The 20,709-nt window shown below is 36.1% G+C and overlaps 1 protein-coding gene across 1 annotated transcript in view; it reads right to left on the bottom strand.

The window, feature by feature from the left end:
• ERO1B (endoplasmic reticulum oxidoreductase 1 beta) overlaps positions 1 to 20,709 on the bottom strand; it is a 29,085-nt gene that overhangs the window by 6,867 nt on the left and 1,509 nt on the right. Inside the window, exons 2-13 of the mRNA XM_058835666.1 lie at positions 17,317 to 17,436; positions 14,128 to 14,211; positions 13,687 to 13,728; positions 9,538 to 9,620; positions 7,632 to 7,705; positions 4,961 to 5,081; positions 4,824 to 4,870; positions 3,741 to 3,752; positions 2,936 to 2,962; positions 1,484 to 1,576; positions 1,087 to 1,333; positions 232 to 301 (exon numbers count right to left, since the gene is read on the bottom strand). Coding sequence (XP_058691649.1) covers positions 232 to 301; positions 1,087 to 1,333; positions 1,484 to 1,576; positions 2,936 to 2,962; positions 3,741 to 3,752; positions 4,824 to 4,870; positions 4,961 to 5,081; positions 7,632 to 7,705; positions 9,538 to 9,620; positions 13,687 to 13,728; positions 14,128 to 14,211; positions 17,317 to 17,436 — 1,020 coding nt within the window. The remainder of the gene's footprint in view (positions 1 to 231; positions 302 to 1,086; positions 1,334 to 1,483; positions 1,577 to 2,935; positions 2,963 to 3,740; positions 3,753 to 4,823; positions 4,871 to 4,960; positions 5,082 to 7,631; positions 7,706 to 9,537; positions 9,621 to 13,686; positions 13,729 to 14,127; positions 14,212 to 17,316; positions 17,437 to 20,709) is intronic.

Raw genomic sequence — 20,709 nt, 5'->3', positions numbered from 1 at the left:
CAGTCCTGATGCCACATTCAAGGCACAAAGCCAGAGATTTCAGTCTGCTTGGATCAGAACAGCACCTTACCATAAAGTTGATTAAAAGGCCTCAGACACAACTCTAGAGAAGGCAGGGATAAAAACCTTACTCTCAGCAGTATGTTTGTGGTAGGCAGAAGGTCTTTCCAAAATAAAACAGCCTAACTTCAAAATGGGTATTTTGGATGTCATTCAGAAAACTAGCTTTACCTTTAGTGACTTGGCTCCTTTTTTATCTCCAGCAAACATGGACTTTTCATCAAAGTGCATATGGAAGGACCTAATAAAGACAAAATACAATCAAAACAAATGTTGGCATAAATTACGATGTTCAGTTAAGCTTGGTGAGCAGCTGATGCCACTAATGTAAAATATTTTTCAGAGTTCCTAGTCTTTGCAGATTTGCCTTAAAAAATTACTCAGTGGTATTGGTTTTACTTTTCAGTCACTGTAAGTTGAAATCTGTTATTCAGTTGTTTTCAAATTAATACTGAAACTGGCTTTATGTTTGCCTTCCAACCGATCATTGCCTGGCTACATCTCAATTACCTAGCAAGATCATCATTAGGGACAGCAAAGAAACTACACATGTTACCAATCACAAAAAACTAGCAAAAAGGAGAGCAAAGAAACTGAACTTTAAAACATTATGGAATAAAGGAAGAAGGGATGGCCAAACCACCAGAGGTTAAGTCTGTGATAAAAGCTGGATTACTCAGCAGACCATTAAAAGACTGTATGTACTACTTTCTTTTTCGAAATAATGTGCACCTTATACTGAAGAATCAGAAAAAGCAACACACAGGGAGTAGCCCGGGGTGTTGAGTTGTTTGGGGGTTTTTGAGTGCTTTTTGTTTGTTTGTTCTTAAAGATTGGTATATTCAAACCTCAAAACTATTAATCTCTCCTATCTAACTTGCAAATTCCCCTCAATCTCTCCCATTACTTAAACGTGATTTCTTCATTCCTCTGTCCTTGTCCTATCCTATCAAGGAATCACCTATTCTCACTTCCAAATACAACTGAAAGTTTTAGACTAATGATAAAAAAACCCCTATGCCTTACTTGGTATCCCTGAAGATATCTAGTAAGAGAGCTTTAGATTCAGCATCCTCATGGCCATTGCCAGTGTAAAGGTCGACAACTGCACGCTCAAAGTATGGCGCGACCTTTGACAAAGCACGCAGCTCTATCAAATATAAGAAATACAAGTTCTTGAGCCTCCTTGGTCCTTCTCCTTTCGTTTCAGCAGGGTCAAAGCGGCGAGTGAACTCTTTCACATTTGGTCCCCAGCGGGGCTTCCCCCACGTTTCTACAGAGAGGAAAAAAAAAAGGCCAGGGGTAGTAAAAGACACATTTAGAACATAGAACCAACTAAGCATACCCCAACAGTTTTCAGAAAAATCAAAATACATACTACAGAAATTGCAGAATTCCAGTCAGTAATTTTACCAATACATACCTTCAAGAAGGTAATTTGCACACAGATGCAAATTGATGCTAGCGTGGAGTCCAGAAATGAGTTTATAGAACACTCTTTTCTCAAGGCACAGACCTGTCCAGGAAAAACAACAAACAGATCCCAAACTAAACACTGGAAATAATTTATTAAAATGAATAAACCCCAACATTTTAGTGATGCAACTCTGCATTGCTGACTTTCAAGAATCACAATTACAGCACTGGAGTATTGTTAATAAGCCCTTATAACCATCATAGGAAAAAACTACCTCCTATTTTTTATATTATATTTATATACTAAGAATGGCATTTGATACTTCTTGCTTGCTCTTTTGGTGTCCTAGTAAAAACAGTCAAATAAGGATCCGTTCAATTGGCACAGATAAATTGCTACACAAAAATAAGAATCCTACACTATTTGAGCAATAAATTTGAAACAATCTTGAATTTTGATGGTCTGGAAATCAGAAATATACTGTGACCCATCTAAATTACAATTAGAGCTATCACTGAATTAGAGGAGTGGCCCCAAAGGAAAACACCAAAAGGCCCAGAAAACCTTACAGCACTGGAAAAAGCCAAAACACCTCTTCATAGCTGTACTGTAAATTCACTGAAGGTTTAAATGAGCAAGACAAAACCTTGGAAAATATGACTTGATGAATACAGACATCATTAGCATAAATGGAAACAGTGGCACTGAGATGTCAGAATAGAATTTATATGCAGTAATTACTTATAATTTCAATTAGAACCAAATTTAAGAGGCTGTTCTTCTGAAAAATATGCTTGGGCAACTTTCCTACCACTCCAATCTCCACCAATGGAAGCAGGAAGAGCTGATGGTAAAGGCTACCTGTGAGGCTGACTTGTGTCCTCACTTATAGACATTTCATCTTTAAAGGTGTGTAAATTTATATGCTTTCCTACAATATCACCAGACAAGTAAAGTCTTAGGAAAGGCAGAATGAACTCATTTTAAAATTAAGTACATTTGACTCAATTTTCTGCATACCTCTAAAATGGGATTTTGATTGCTACTACTGCAATAATTTCCATTTCTACATGAATAAAAAGAAAATTTTAACAGAGCCACCAAAATCTTTAAGGTTCTTTAAAGCTGTTTCCAAATAATAATGCTTACCAATATTACTACTAATAATGCCTCTGCTTAAATGCCTAAAATAACCAGAAAATTCAAAGTAACAGGCAATGAAGTAAACTCCCACTTTATAAAAGATAAGACACTTAAATGTTTAAGGAGTACACCATCTAAGTAAATGAGAAGATTTTTAAGACTCTCGGGGTAAGAAGTATTTGAACAACACTCAGAAGCTCTGCACAATTAACTAAAAAGCCTACACTATGAAAAATATTTGAGAAGATGAAAAAAGTGCTACTGTGTTCCTTCTAGTGAATGTAACACTACATTAACTCATCCAAGAGCCTTTACCTTCTAGCCATGTGTAGAAAGATTCTCCTGTAAAGACAAAGTACATAGTTAAATGAAGAGTATTCATTTTCAAGATTAAGTAATCTTCATATTACTATGCATACAACAGACACGAAGTTAAGTAATTTATCTATTAAAATAAGAACAAGCACTGAAGCAGCTAACTTGTAGGCTGGTTTAAATCTGCTGGGGACAGAATAGGAGAAATACAAGAATGAGCATGCCTAAGCTACTGGGCAGGGCATTCAGCAATGTATGGAAGCACAAGTCTGATTATTTGCACTGCTGGTGAAAGACATGATGGCAGAGTGCAATTCTGACAGCCTTCACCTTAACCTGCCTGAAGGTTTCCTTCAGATTTAGATCTCTTGCCCGAGAGCTTTCAGTTGACTGAAAAATCTTAAAGTCTGCCTCACTGTGGGCAGATCAAATACTTTCTCCCCACTCTCTCCCAACCTTCCTAAAATCAAGGGCATTCAAGAAAATATACCAATTGTCCCTCTTCCTTTAAGGGATCTGACATCAGTATCAATGGATTTCTGGAAGAACTAATAACATCATTACAACACATTCTGTTAGAAGAACAAAAACCAAGAATAGAATTGTGTTTTACTCTTTTCCACTCCTTCCCCTTACTCCAAATGAAAGTATGAGGCCATTAAAAACGTTTTCTGATCAATAATCTGCATAAAAACATAACTTTCTTGCTTTCTAATTCAATAACAGTAAAGTGAATAAATCCAAATTCCAAAACTCTCTAATGCTTACTTCATTTCTGCAGGTCAAGAAAAATAAGATGACTTACCATCATCTCCTCCTTAGAGGGGGAAAAAAAGAAAAGAAATACATAAGCTTTAAAAAGATAATTTCCACAAAAAAGTAGTAATGAAACACAGGCTTTACTACAAACACTCAAAAAGCGCTAGAAACCTTATTTAATTTATAAAAAATAGGCTATTTTACTTCCCTCCATTCTTGTTCCTCAAGACCACACAAGACAAATTGTAATAATGAAAGTCACCAAGAAATTGAAATCTTAGTAACAGCTAGTTCACATATTCTTGAAAGCTGTATTTTAGCTTCAGAAAGATGGTTAGGAAGTCAAAGTTTTTAGTTTGCACTGTCCAACAATTAGCCCAGTGTTCCTCCCTGAAATTCTGATCCCTGTATTAAACCATTCTTAGAATTCTTTTTATTTGTGTGCATCAGCAATATATCAGCTTTTAGTAATTATAAATATTGAGAGACCTTGATTTTCTAGTGAATGGTGATTTTTTTAACTGAATCTATTGGCTAATTGATAATTTTTAAGGGAAACAAGACACACACAGGGGAAAGTTGATTACTTTGAAACAGCATGTTTTAGCTTTCAACTTAAATTTGAAAACAAATCCCAAGTTATTAGAATACTTTTTTAAAACACTTTTGCACATAACTGATTCTTCCTAGGTGTTCATTCCTTCAAATAACACAATTATTTGTACACCTGCAAACATTGCACACTATGGATGAGAAATGTACAACTACATTACACCAGGATAAGTATGAACTGAAGTGACTAAATGCTTTTTGAAAAAAGACACAGGAATACCAGAGTGCATTCAAATTGGAAGACTAATGTGATAATTAGTAAACAGTCTGAGACTTAAAATTTAGTTTTGATATCAGTTTACCTGATGTTAATAAACCTATAAGGATAAGATTAGGTATGTAATAAAGCACCACAAGCCTTAGTCTAAATATTAAAAATGTACAGCTACTTCTACAGAGGAAATTAAAAAAGCAGAAAACACACCTACAGACTGAACATTGCTAGCTGCATCACTTGTACTGCAACAGTCACTATGTTAAAAGAAGTGCATGGGAAAATAAAATAGGCAAGACCCACCCCTACTAGGCGCCAGTGGATTTAAAGGACGGTAGACAGATCGAGGCCTAAAAAATAAGTTAGAAAACACAAAGATCAGTTTTTAGCTAAACTGAGGTACAAGTATAACAAATAGGCTTCCTCTCCCTCCCAATTACTTGAAGCAGTTTTCTTCGTAAATGCTGTTCCACACTCTCCAAGCAGAAGGCCCCTTGTATCCAGTGTAACGTTCTGGATTCAGCAGCAAATCCACATACTGTGCATCTGGAGATCTCTCATCTAAATAGGAAATATTTTGTTACATATGCTAAGTGATCAATTGGAAAAAGGTTTAACTTAACCAGTCACACAGAACTAAATATAAACAAGAGATCTCATATAATACTGTCTTCCAGTTGGTTTTTAAGTGCCATGTATGTAAAAATGCATCAATATACATGCTAAATACAAAGCTCAAAAGTATATAATCTATTCCAATGTCTCGTGTGTGTCTCTAATTTCTACGTCTGATGATCATCGGTGTGGCTTCTTTAAGTCGACCATAAACACTTGCAATGTACTGTATACCCTGACCCTAGGCTAAGACATAAACAGCATTTTGTTTTAAATGGCCTCCAAATTTAAGGTTTATCTGTCAGAATTTTGTTGAGGGGGTTGCTTTTATGAAATGGGTATATTGCATACAGTAGGTTCTTAACAAAGACAAGATCAAAGTAGTACAAAGTTTGTAGGTGGTACATACAGTAAATTTATTAGCTAAATCCATTTTTCCTCCAAATACCCTTGTATACTGGCAGAAAAGTCTGAATCACATTGCTTAACTGAACAAAACTTTCAGCATATTGCAGAACAATCTCTTGGTTACATGAAGAAGCATGTTACTTAAGCAGCCTTTCAACAAACTATACTCTCATCTTGCAAGTTCACTACAAATTTCAGTTAACTTATCCAAAGAAAATTGTGAAACAGGGACTCTCTCTGACAAAAACACTGTAGAAACAGAAATAGTTTCAAGCTACAACCAGTAAAAAGCAGGAGGAATTCACCCCTCTTTGAAATCCTAGATCAAGACCAACTCATGCTTAAACAAACCCCACACACAATATAAACTGAAAGTCCAGAGACTTATTCATAGGAATAGCCCAAGAAGTGCCACGTAGTACTTCTTCAGATATCAAAAAAGGCCACAGAAACAGAGAGTGAAACTGCTCTAAAAAAGGAGAGATGATTCCACGTGAGCAGTTAAACATTGCTTCAGCAGCAGCAGCAAAAACAAAGAACGGAGACTGATACAAGACACACAACAATGAGTGCCAGATAAGAGAAAGTCAAATTACAGCTTTATTTATTTATTTGACAGTGTGGCTAACCTAAGCAGCTCCTACACTCCCTGATCACTTTGGGGGCCATTTTTCTTCTTGTTATCCACACACAACTGAGTCTATGTGCACTGTGGAGCTATGCAACAAAAAGATGGAAAGCTGACCCGGGCTACTAAGTTTTTTCAGCTAGATCAGTTCCCTTACCTAGTTTATGATTAAGCCCAACAGGAAGAGAGGAGAAGAAAGCAAGGGTTTCTACTTCCTCCCCATGACTCCCAGTAGTTATTCTCTCTCATTGTCCCTGCTCCAGATCATGAACTCACCCAACAAGTCAGTTCGTCACAACAGTGTGGGAGGTGGCAGGGAAATGGCAACTTACTTTCCCCTTATTTAGGTAAACCTCATCAGCTTACCATGCAGAAAGATGCACACCTGATCCAGTGCAGAAAAAACCCACACTGGAAGAACACAGCTGGGGACATCCTCCTTTAGCAGGGCATGATATAAGGAGAGATGTATTTAGAATCAGGAACTACTTAAGTTAGTATTACTTCTAAAAGAAATGCTCCTCAACTATACCTTTCACAGCTCAATATTACTGAAAAAATGTATGTAGACAACTTGAAGATAGTGGAGACAACAGCAGATAATGCCATATAACAGTTCAGATGCACAGTAATGCTCATCAGCTGTTACAGAAACAGCTCATATAGAAAGCATTCACATCAGATACAGCAGAAGCGCTGAAAGAGAATTGCGTCTGCTAAGTCCACTGCAGCTGCTACTTTCTCAGGTAATACCAAACATAAGCCTAAAGGTAGATGAAAACATCTAGCATTACGTCTTAAATATTCCTAGGATAGAAGGCTTTCTTAAGGTGTTTATTAAAAAGGATTTCAGTAGTCAATCCTGAAGCTGGCAATTCTCACACTTATCTGAAATCCTTTGAGCTTTGAATGTTACAAGCAAATAAAAAGACCCATATACATGGAGTAGAGGAAGGACACAATCTAGTATCCTAATGTTTTAACAATAAGAAAGTCCTTACAAATAAGGTTGCAGAGATCATTTGGAAACAGCAAGGCTGGAAGAGGAACAAACTCAGTTCAAGCATAGTAAAACAGCAACAAAACAACACAGTAGTAAGAAACAACCAGCTGCAAGCCATTTATCGTATATTTGTGATAGATGCATTTTTTTTTGTAAGAAGCTTTTCTAAAAAGTGTTAGCCCCCTCCCATTTACCACCTTTTTTATTTACATAACTATCTCCTGTTCAATATGCTAAAAGGAGGAAACAGTGAATGTGCACTGTGTAGGCTACCAAACACTCCTTGTAAAATTGCAAAAATTTGCATGTTGTGTGTATGATATGGATTGTCACATTTCTGTCACTTGGGACAAAATTAAAACTTCTTGAAAATGGTTATTTGTACAGAAACCATGATCTTTTGCATTTTTATGAGACAGCAAATAAAGCAAACACTGAAAAAGCTTAAACATTTTACCATCAAGTTCACAAAAATGATCCTGTGAATCATCGTATCTTGCCCAGTCAATGAAAGCCTCCTTACTTTGGTTACTGAGGGGAAAAAAATACATTTGATTTTAAACTTTTAAATAAACAATATCAATGTCTTCTGAAAGAAATACAACCCACATATAGCTTGGAAGTGAATTCTGAGTCAGTATATCTGAAACTTGAGACTGTACGGAGCTATCCCCTGTTAATTGTGCTGAGATTCAAGCAAGCATCAACTGCAATACTTTCAAAAGTCAAATTCATCATGAGACAAAGACTTCACCATTATTTCAACAAACTGCAGTGGCTTCTCTTCCTTCAGTAATAGCTTGGTAAAATATGTTCATAGAATACATTTTTATGTAGTACTATTCAAAGTACTACTTTAGCAGCTGTCACTTTGAGGGTGGGAGAGGGAGGAATTACCCTGGTTTCATAACCTGTACTTTCAATGAAAGTCGTAATTGTTAGTGCCTTACTTTTTACTGGGAGACTAGATGTCTAAATCGCTCTTCTAAGCTAAAGTATTTATGAATATGATTTGTCCTAAGCCATTTTAATATTAATGTCATTCCACTCACTCTAGCATTTTCAAAGGTGCACTATACTAGAGGGACAAAGTAGTTTGAAGTTTCCATACTACAAAACACAAACAGTGCCAAAACCTCTCTTCTGTGACTGTGCGCAGCACAGAACTACTGATGCCACACTACTGTGTGTAAGTAAAGTTAAGACGGGGAACTCTGCTCCAGCGTGCAAGGAAGCACCTTGAAATAACAAAAGCAACCTATTCTGTTTGATCAAATTAGTACCAGCTCAACTCTACAAACAGAGGCAATTCTACTAAAAGACACATTTCTAACCTTCTGCCAAATCACAAAAGGAGACATTGCACTTGGCATTAGGTGAGAAAATTCTCTGGTAATTACCAACGGACAAGATTTGATAACCACAAGAAATTCAACTTATGCAGGAAAACAATGCAAAACCAAGAGGATAATGCACTGCTAGGCAGAGAACATGGAAGTTTTCCTGCAAAGCACAAACTCATCCTCCACTTGCAGAATCCATTACCTGCCCTCTCCCAACTTTAATCATCTATCCTACTCTCATAAAGGCATTTTCTCTAGCTCTCCATTTACAGTCTCACATTCTTTTGCCTTACAGAAATGGAACAGAATTAAGAGTTTCTTATTTTCCCTAAAACACCACACACCAGGCAGAAACAGTAATTTTTTCAAGGCACAAGAAAGTTTCAACACCTTTACCAGGTAGAACTGCTGAAATTTATGGGCAAAGGCACCACATCCCTCCATTAACAGCAAAGAACTGATCTTTTTCAGAAGTGGGGAATCCAGTAGAGCACCATGTTTTCTAGATGCTGTTCCACAGACTTCTGTACCCAGGGCAACACCATCCTGCAGAATTCTTCCCCCCCAGCCTTGACAGTGCCATGCAATGGGCAAGATCAGAGAATTGATCCAAGCTAAAAATAACTTTGACATCAACAAAAGTAATTCAACTCCCTGATCTGGTTCACTGAATGATCACAAATAGGCACATCAGTGCAACAGCGGGACAAAGCAGGACCAAACCCCTTAATCCAGCACAATCACTGAGAAAAAAGAATAGAGAAAAGGTGGTTTTGCAAATGCAAGTTTCTTCTCATTCTTGATGCTGTAAGATACCTCTTAGAAGTAGTATCAAAGCATACATTAAATAAAAAAGTCAACTTATCATTTAATATTTTTGCCTTCAGATGTTCTTGCATCATTTCCCATTTACTTTCTAATAGGTTATAGGAAGAATGAAGAATATAAACCAGCACCTCAGAGAAAATAAAATCTTCCTTTCTTACTATTTCTGTACTGTTAATGTAAATCACATCATACCTTAAGGTACTGTTAACTGCTCCCAGCTTGTTAGCTTGCTCACAGTCTTCCAATTCTTTGGAATTATTTGCTGCTTTTGAATACTGTAAAAAAAAAGTCATATTTAATATGCAAATGAATTATTGAAATCCTCAAGAACAGGCGTTGTGAAATGTATTTCTAAGTTTAGCAGTGAGTTCCCTAGTATTTGGGAAAATCCTCTTCTTCTAGAAGCAGTATATGGTTCTGGAACATTTCTTACTTCAATTTTTTTTTTTTTTTTACTTAAGTTCATCAGGCTGATTTCACTCTGTGAATTTAACCGCTGTAGAGAATTCAGCTAAAGATGTCAAAACTTTGTTTTGCCTTTTGTTTAAATTCTTTTGTTATGAACCACCCTACACTGAGTGCTTCAGATACTTATTTACAGACTCATAAAAGGACCTTGAAAGACCAGCAGCGTCATACCTAAAAACAAACCTTTTTTTTTTCAACTATAATCATACCCCAAGTTTCATTTCATTTCAGTAGGTATATTTAATAGTTTTGGCCATTTCCCCCTCATGTTCCCTTTAATCCAATTCATTGGCTCACTTCAGATGCATACAGGTCTGGAAGACAAGCTTTTTCAACTGAAATTCTGCTTATTTTATAGAGAGAATTGAAACATATAACCTGAACTTTCATTCTGAAGACTTTTTAAAAAGGAATCCACTAGAACACTTACTTCTGTAACGCTTCTAAGGAAAACATTCAAAGAATTAAAGATTAAATTCCACTATTCTATAATAATTTGGTTAAGCATATAAGGAATTTAAGTCTGTCAACTTAAAGCTCAAAAAGTTCTTCTAAGTTTTGGAACATAAAAGGTAGTAACAGTGCTATCCTAAAAGATAAACTCAATTTCCTCCTTTTGGGGGTTTTTGGACTGGGCACAGGGGGGGTAGTATGCATGTTTTTCCCAAGCTAAACTTTAGGTCAATTAATAAATAAATTATAAATTTTAAAAGAAAGAGTAATTCATTTCTGAGGACAGCTTTGTGGTCAAGGTGTCAGAGGCAAAGTACCACCACAATATGTATCACTCAAAAAAAGAAAGTATTTACCTAAAACTATTCAGATGAGTAAGCAAAATTATTTCAATTTTAAAAACGCATTTGCTTGAATCAACACAAGGAAAAACAGCAGAAGACCTAAGAAGTGAAGGAGATTACAAAAACCAAATAACTTAAATCTTGTTAGGGGTCTTGTCCATAAATATTTTCTTTAGAAATATTTTCTTCCTCAATTTTCTTGGATTTGACAGGCATGGGACCTCATTCTTTAGCATTGTATGGATGTTAAATGGAAAAATGGGAACAAGGAATAGCCTTAACCTAGACTGAAACAGATACTGCTGATGAAATAACATACTGAGATGCTGAAGCAAACATTTAGCACGTCTAGAGTCGCAAGCCAATCCCTACCCTGAAATGAAAAAAGGTTATTGCCAATATTAGAATCCTAAATTTAAGGTTTCTAACAAAATGAACAGTCAGGTCTTAAAACATATTTCCAGCATTTCCTATCCTCCAGTGTTTAATAGCAAAGTTGTCAGATCAGTGCTTTGTGATCCCTGACAAGATTAGGACAAAATATCTGTTCGTGCCAACCAGAATCTCCTAAGGCCAGTTACTGGAAAAAAAAACAGAAAAGAGAAGGGCAGGAAGCAAATTACAAAGTTGAATATTGCAACCTGGCATTGCTGTTTCCTGTCCCTTGCTTCAAATGTATTAATACAGCTTTAATGCCTTGCCACAAAATATGCATTCATCACTCAAATGCAACAAAACTATGGAAAAGGAAATAACTGTGTGCCTCTACCGCACTATTTCAAAAGGCTTATGGTGGTGTCAAGAATTCAAAAGACATCCTCTATTGCTAACTGCATGCTTATAAGGAAGTTCTACAAGTGTAACCTTGGTCTTTGCTGCTAGATGAATATTCAAAAGAACTGTTTTCTTTATTGTTCAGCAAAAAAAAACCCAACAAAAAAACCACAAAAACCTAAATAAAGCTAGAATTTTACAAGCTCCTCTAATTAGGAGAGAAAGGCAATGGGAAACTGGACAGAAGCCACAGAAAACCTCTCCACAGGATTCTACCATGAGTTTATCTATTCAAGAGATTATAACTCTCATTATTAAAAAGATATGTTTGGTTATTTTCAGCTTGTCAAGACTGACACTATCAGGATGAAAGAGAGACACTAGACATGTTTGTCCTCAGGAAAAAAAAAACCACCCCTTTTTTTAACCCAGTACTTAACAGATAAGCTATTATGTGCAAGACTTCCCCAAGTGGAAATTATCACAGGCTAATAGCATAGTACTTGCACAGTCCTTGAAACAAAACATTCATACTCATATGAATTCAATATTACCTTAAAAGGGATATTAAATGAGATTGGCAATTTTTAATTGGCTCTATGAAAGATCATTTAACTGAACCATAAGAAGTAAGAAAATGGCGTGGGTAAGATTTATGTCCATTCTGATGACAATTTTCACCCAGAACTATTTGCTTCTATTACAGAAAAGCAGCACGTATTAGTGCCTTCTGCTGCAGATTAAAGGTACAGAATTGCCTAACTTTCAGTTCTGTAGCTGGTTTCAACAACCAGCAAGGCAACTCAAAGGAAACCACTGTAGCGAACATACAGCAAACGACAGCTTCCCGAAGAATCTATCCCACTTTCTTTATTGTGGTGAAAATAAAAGACATTCGTTTTTTCACTTCCTAAATCCAATTTGATGCGCTCATGTGAAGTATCTAAAGAACAGCACACTCCTTGATTACTATTTAACAACTTATTTATGGCTCTCAAGATAAATCAATCAGGAAGCTCAAATGCCTGCTACAAGAATCCTTTCTGAAACAGTCTTTAGTCTTACAATCCCTCTTTTTAGGATGCATTATGGTATTCCAGGACTCATTTTCTCTACAATCAAGCTTGGAACATAAGAGTCAATGAAAAAGAGAAAAGGCAACAGGTTATTCAGCTAAAACACAAGATGTGCTCCCAGAGATAGTGTCAGCTTTTCAGAACAACTATTGCTGTTTGTGCTGGAATGGCAAACAACTGACATTTACGTCATGTCGGTGAGAAAGATTTTTCTTCTGTGATTACCAGGAACCTTTAAATGAAGAGGCAGTCTTTACTTCAGTGAGTTAATGTATGTATAAAATAAATAAGATTTCCTCTTGAGCTAAAGCTTGGAAAGCCTGCTCTGTTCCAGACTGCAGCACACAAGTCATCAATTCCCAATGAAATATTCATCTCAACTATCTTTGATAATGTTTCTTGGCATGAGACCTAAACCTAATGCCAACAGTCCTTTTCATAAGTCCTTTATGATGTTGTGAACTACACTCAGCCCAGTGAGGTAAAAAGCACTGGGGAGGATGGAGATAGGATAGTTAATCAAGAAGTAAGTGTCTACAATGAAGTCAAGGCGCTCAATTGGAAGATCTCTCATTTGTGCACCATTACTCCCTCAACCGCTAAAATCCTCCTTCTTGGGGACTGTGTTTAGGATGTGTGGGTAGTCTCTGATCTGACTTTTCTGCTCTTTTCCTAGGCATATATCGCTTCTTGACATTTTTGGCTTTGCCAAGATCACTTGGTGATCTAGGAAGATTGGTTAGGAGAGTAGCAAACAAAAGCCAACAGCACAGACTGACTACTTAAGTCTGCACTGGCCACTCTGGCCTAAACTGTCTTTATGACCAAATGGTCTTAATGACCAAATAATGTCTGCACTAATGAACTCTTGAAAATAAGGCAAAGCAGAACTCCATCCAATCACTTGGGTTCTTTAAATATTAGATGTCATTATTTATGCTCCTTAAGAAAGAGTGCACCGCTACTGCCTCTGCATCTTCGGCTATAGCTTTTTAAAAGGTGGCTGGTACTCAGAAATGAAGCAACAATTTTGCATCAGGCATTGTGTGGCCATGCACTGCTTGTGATATGTCCCTTGTCATTCATTGACTCAGTCTGCACTAGCTCTCCAGCAATGACAGACTCAAAACAACACTGAAGGTTTGTACTAAAAAGTCACATAGCTGTTATAAGGTTAAAATTAAAAAAAAAAAACAACAAACCTTCGGAAATAAAGAAGTACTTACCTTATTAGAGCTCCCAGCCTTAATTCCGACAGGTATTTTGCTCTAAAAACAAAAAATAAATCACAGCTTTTGCACTGCTCATAGAAATGGTTATGCTTTATTAAAATCTACAAATTAGGTATCATTCCTATAGAGGTTAAAGCTAACTTGTATTTTGAAAAATTAACTTGCTCGTTTACCTTTTCAACATGTTATACGCAAAACGGTGCTAGAGCTAAGAAGAGACTTATTCTTGAAGTTACCTGCTTTGTTCATAAAATGCCTAAGATCTTAAAATATTTTGGTTGTATTTCTACTTTTCAAATGGAAAAGAAAGTTATCGCTTTTAGTTAAATTTAAATTCTCACTAGTAAGTATTGTTACTATAATACTAGTCACTGCAAATTGGCAAATTTTTAGCAAAAAATCCTCTTTCTGTTATATATTATGTTTGATCCATACCTCAGGACAAGGCTCTACATGACAATCTTTGATAGAACAATGGCCATCGTCAGCCCAAAATGGGCATGGTCTCTTCAAGTTGACCTAAACATACAAAAGCAGAAGTTTACAATACACACTTATATAAGGCAACTGTAGAAGAAAGCACTCAGTATCAGGAAATCCTTTAAATTAAGGGAGATGATACAAGGAAAAAAGTGTTACATTAAATACTTTAAGTCTAAGGTGTTTTGGGGGAGTTTGGTCTGTCATTTGGTTTCTTTGAATTAGTCTCTCTAACTACATAAGATGAAGGTTTATGGAGTAAAACTGTTAATGATAATGGTCTCCAGTGAATGAACACAAACACATAGTATATTAAAGCAAAATTAAATCTCCCACTACTAAATTCAAATAAGTGCTTGGATGATTTTGGATTTCAAAATCAAACTGAAAACAGAGTATTATTTTAAAATGTTAAAGAGATTCCTCAGTCAAAAAAACCCTGACAAGACATTTAGCAGATGGTGTGACTTCTTAGAAGTGATGACAAATATCTTCTCATTACAGCTCAAACCTTGCTATCACAGATACAATAAAAGCAGAGATTTTAGGTTGCTTTCCCCCCATTTCCTCTATTCAATGCACAAACACCATTCCTAGAAAAAAACTAATGCAAAATTATTTATTGTACTTGTTCACTCATACCTTTTTAAATAAAGCACAAGATAGATACATTCTACATGACCTTCACATTAAGACCTATTATATAAAACTTTCACCTCCCACCAATTTCTACCAAAAAAGACAAGCCAACAGTTATATTACAACCCTCTTCAAAGTAAACTCTCACAATTAAAAATGCTTACACACTGAGGAAGATATAAGTAACTAGGCAGCCACTGTTTTTACACAGGAATTTGTAAATAAAAGAATACTGCTGCCTAAACTGAAGATTAATTCTGAAAGCACACATGCAAATCAAGATGTACTTGTCCCAGAATGACTGAAGATCACCAAAAACCAGTACACACACAAACTGAGGTTGTATAGCACTTGTATTTTTACCAAACCAGTCATGTACTGTCTACATAGAACATCTGATCTTCAGGGTATGAGGCACTGGATTTCATTATTATCACTCAGGGTATTACTCAGTCCTTTTACAAATTAAAAGACAGATTCTTGATCATGAGGTTTCCATAGTTTGTGTGTTTTGTTGCATAAAACTAGAGGCACAAATGTTTATTTCTTTATTTCTTCCATTGAGAAGTGTTCCACTATTTAGAAAACACCTAGCACAACTTCTGCAAGACTTCATGAAGTTTTCTCTGGCCTTTAAATAAAAACTACCTCATCTATTCAGTATTGTACATTAAGGTTTGAGTTCTTCTATACCACTTCACATCATTGCCAGAGGCAGGGGAAAAGGACTTTCTTCCAGGGAGAAGGGGTTATTTCCAATCAAGAAAAAATGGCAGAGGGAGTCAGATCTGATATTTTTTCCCCCTCTCTGTGAATAACTTTTTTTTTTATGCCCTCTGTCATTAGTACTGTTGCTGTTACTGTTCATTTTCTTACCTCATTGCTGTTTCCAGAAAACTGCTCTTATCTCAACCCATGATCTTTACCTTTTTGCCTCCATTTCTCATCTCCATCCTGAGACAGCATGGAGAGGTAAACAGGAACAAGAGTGACTGGTGCGTGGTTTGGTGGGGAGTACCATTCCTAAACCACAACACCCATCTTCACAACTTCCACGTCTATTTATGTGCTTAAAAGCACTTTCATCACTCTACACAGGGATATGAAAAAAGCTGTTATTTATTGAAACAGGAAAGGGTGAAGAATGTTCTGACTGACTGACTCAGTCTGCTTGCTCAACACAAATACTTCCCTGCCACCACTGGAAGTACTAAATGAAGTGGTGCTGGGTGGACTGCACACAGGCCCTTGGAACTGCTCATCTTTTACGAAGGCCAGTATAAAAGATGAGGCAGGATTGAAACACACCTTTAGAGTATGATCTGCAGAACTGCTGTTGAAATGAACATTAGCTCTAAATTTGCAAGATTAAATTACTGTTGTGTGAAGTCTTGTATACCTGTTGCTCCTCATCTTCACGCACTTTGTTTCATATCTTTCTGTTGCCTCTGGAGAATGTCATTACCACTACTACGTGATGTATTAGTACTGAAGTTGCACATATCCTGTTTCTCCTGAAAAGCGAATTGAGAACTATATCATGTAGAAGGAGATTCGAAGTGCAGTTACACATTACTGCTTGCTCAGGCTAGAAAAGGAAGAGCCTAGTGCTTTCTTCTCCTTCTGCACACTCATAAGTCCATCTTGCATGAGTTTAATATTTGTCATCGATTCCAGATCAGTTAGATGACTTTTTACAAGCTGAGGAGAAAAAACTCCAAAACCAACAAAATCAACAAAACCCCCTACCAAATGACAAACCAAAACACCCAAACTAAATATCTACCAGGTTAAAGACATGCATTGGCTTAACTGAGAGGTAAAAGTAGCCAAGGGGCAGGGTGCTGCCCTAGAGGAGTGTGAGCTCCTTTTTCCAGTGGCAGGCAGACACCTGATTAGGTGAGTCAAAATGCAACTTCACTTTCAAGTTAAGCATATCTGAAAACAAAAGTATCAGGCTTCAAATCTTCATTTGCACATCAGATAGTAATACAGAGAAAAAACTGCTTCAAGTAATAAAAAGTGATACTACATACTACTTGAAAAAGGAACAGTTTTACCTATTTTTCAAAGGAATAACAGTTCTCTAGATAGCAAACACTAAAATCAGAAATAAGACAGCAACTCACTAGAAAAATAAATCATGGCAATATTTCCATTTCAAATTACACGTATTCCTTAGAAGATACGCATTGCATGCTGTCATAAAATTGCTAAAATATGACCCTTTTCCAGATGCAGCAGTACAAAGGAACTATCTTTAAAACTACCACTTATCAATTAAATGAAAGCAGTCATGATTTACTGTCACTGACTCTAGGATGTAGCAAGCAAGACTTATTACCAACATAACTGTCAGGGACTGAAAACCTGCTTCAACCAAATTAAAGAGCTGTGGGCTTCTAATAGGCAGCTTAACACTGGCAAGTTGGCTTGATATGCAATCCTTCCTATATTTTCTGCATTTTATTTAAATTATTCAGGAAAATACCATTCTAAGTGTACCTTGTAGTATCTGAAGTAATCACGTTCTTGCAGTTTCTGTATTTTGGGAAAGATCTTGAAAGTATTGAAGTCATCAATGCTTTCTATGTCACATAAACAATCATCCAGGACTCCTGTGAGCTATTGAAAAAATAGATAAACATTTATTTTTAATACAAAAATAGAATATTAACTGCAGAAAAATCCTTTAAAGAGAAAAATATGGTAATTGAAAGAAATACTAGTGAAATGCAGTTCCATAGCAACTATTTCTCATGACGAAATACTTGGTAACATAAACTCAAAGTAAAACTGTAGTGCTTTGAGCTTAAGTCCACCTCCAAATGCACTGCTAAATCAATGTTAGCAAGATTAACAAATTCACCCCTGAAATTTGTTGATGCTTTCAGCATATAGAACTTTCTGAAGAATAAGCAACAAGACTTTCTAATTTATAAACATGTGGTATATTAGCAAAGTTGCATATCAACTGTTCTCCTACCAAATGCTCACGAGTCAAATTGCCTAAAAAAACCCTACAATCACACACTGTCATCTTATTTTCATATTTCTTCTCAAAGTGTGAAAACACTCCATCTAGTTTCCTTAGAGGCATGGGGAAAAGGAATGCAGGTTCTTCTGTGCCCTAGAAGTTTGCAATTTTACAAATAAATTCAACAAACAAATCCACGGAAAAGCAGGCACAGGGATCTATATTGCAATGCTGTGAATCTATCATGACTTTTCCAGGACTCATCCCTCTTCTTGTGCCAGGACAGCCAGCCGTACTGCTGCTGCACTAGGTTAAGACCACTTCTGTGAAAAGCAGCACACACTACAAGTGCAGAAGTTCTACTGCCAACACAGAAAGGGAAGGCAGAACTGTGCATGTAGCAGAGAGGACAGCTCCAACTAACATCACAGACTAGGCTATGACAACACTCTTGCTGAGACCCTGGCAGTGTCTTATTGAAAGGTGGAAATACTCAAAGTGTGATTCTATGAACAGTTATATAATTTCAATAAACCTAAACTAACACACTTAGGCATAGCTTCTTAAACTACTACAGACATATCTGAAGGGAATGGAACCAAACACTGGTGCTTACTGCTTCTGTTCTTCAGCCAGACAGGAAATTCATTGACATCCATTATGGCCTAGAAATTAATTGAAATAGAAATGCCCACACATCTTATATCTTTTCATGGGATTAGAAGAACTTCTAGCTATTAAAATGTTACGCGGAAAAAGAGACAAAATATTTTGTAGCTTTTTCTTCCCTCCACAGATTTCACATAGATGAGATTATGAAATCATCTAATCTGTTTTATGCATGATAAATCACTCCCATACTTTACAGAACAGATACCCTTATATAACCAAGCTTGATGTAAAAGAGCCACTAGAAATGAAATTGTAGGCTTCTGCTCCGTTATGAAGCATAAAGGAGGCCTGGAAAATGGAGTTCCCCCCAATTCTCTTTGAGAATAATAGAGGTAAAGATATTGCAATAAAGCATTTAAGTGGAAAAATCACCTTATGTAGATCCTACTTTTCCTGAGGCACTAAATAGGCTGTCACAATTTTGTAGAGCAGATATAGCAATGAAGTAAAGCTAATTTAAGGAAAGTTACTTTAACCAAATTTTTTTTCCTGCTGTTATGCTTCCCTTGTTAATGCTACCTGACTTCAAACCTGGGCAAACAACTGTCAAAGAGCCAATGTGTAATTACAGGTTTTTCACAGCCCACATGACTGCCAACTCCAAAGTCAGAAGAAAAAACTTGTTATTAACTATGCTTGCAGAAATAAAACCCCCGTGCACTTTAATCTATAACAATTTCATTTAAAATTACAAACTTTCTTATTGATCACACACAGGCAGAAATCTGTAAAGGTGCAGCTCTTACAGGTAACACCATACCACGAAGCAAACAGGACATCATTTCATTACAATATAAAAAGGCAAAAAGATAACTCTGAATATTTTGCTCAAATGTTGCTGAGCTGTATAAATAGGGTGATACAAGAAAGTTTTTTTTGGACTGAGAAGATAAAGAGTAGGAAACTATTTTGATGACCAGCTCATAAGGCTATCCACTGCTTACAAAAATAATTTTACCATCTATGCAAAATGGAAAATGTTTTTTCAGGGGAAAAATGTCCCAGATAAATGCAATAGGGACACTCAGTGTCAAATCCTCATGGAAAAATAAGAAACTGCAGCCTTTTTGTTTAACTAAGGCCTCAATTCTAAGAACATCTCTGAAAATGCAGGACAGTTTACCTAGATTAATGAAGTTTCCTCCTCAAAAACTAGAACTGATCCAGGAAATTATGAAGAGAAAAACTAATTCAGAGTACCAGAGCAAGCAAACTAACTTTTCCATTTTTTTTCCTCCGCACAACTTTTTCAGAACTGAAATAGTTAGATCCCCGTATACATAAAACAGCAACATCAATGTTTCCTTGGAAAGCATGCTCTAAAATTAAACTAATCTGTACAAAATGACAAATTATAAAATGCTTTCACAGCACATATGAAACACTAATACTGCACAGCAGTGGAAGCAGTTCACAGCACAATGATGCAACAGCAACACTTCATTCAAGTACCCCAGTCATAGGCTCTTTTAATTAGTCTAAGTGTAGGCTTCAGGGCTCTCACGATGTAACAGTTCAAGAACATGCAGACAATTGTTTCATTTTTATCAACATCTGGATCTTCCAATAAATTTGTTTTTTCAAACTGGGAACATCAAAATAAGAACAGTGTACTACATGGTTAAAATTACACATCGCAAGACTTACTTTGTTATTCACACAATTGGTACTTTGCCTTCTTTTAATTGAACTTCATTAGCTAACTTAGTCCACAAATATAAAGTCAAACTATACTGTAAGTTATCACAAGTTTTATTACAATAAAGTAATATTACAAGTATCATGGTTTCTTTTCATCTGTCAATTACTTTGAACTCTACAATAAAACCTAAAAGCATTGGCCTATTATAAATTGTGTTCAAGAAGTCATCTGACATTGCGTAGCTGCTATTTTTTCTACATTCCCAATATGCTTATCAAAGTACTTCCAGGTATTGTCAAACCTAGTTTAGTTCCTAAACAGGTATCAAAGCTATATTGGAGAAGTGAAACTTTTAACTTATCTTCTCCAAGATAAATCAACCTTTCAGAAGAAAAGGTCAATGTCCAACCTGCATCAATTTTTCCTTATGAAATCTAGAAAGAAAAACACAGTCAGCACTTTAATATTAAGGAAAAAACCTGAATAAATGCATATAGTAATAAGCAATCTATTCATACAAAACAACCTTATTAGTGTTATCAGGCTGTTGTACTTAAATTGCTTCAACAATTAGAAGGCCACCTGGGACACTTTGTTTTGATCCTTA

This window comes from Poecile atricapillus, chromosome 3 (assembly GCF_030490865.1).
Source record: "Poecile atricapillus isolate bPoeAtr1 chromosome 3, bPoeAtr1.hap1, whole genome shotgun sequence".
Taxonomy (NCBI): Eukaryota; Metazoa; Chordata; class Aves; order Passeriformes; family Paridae; genus Poecile; species Poecile atricapillus.
This window is presented reverse-complemented; position numbering and strand designations above follow the sequence as displayed.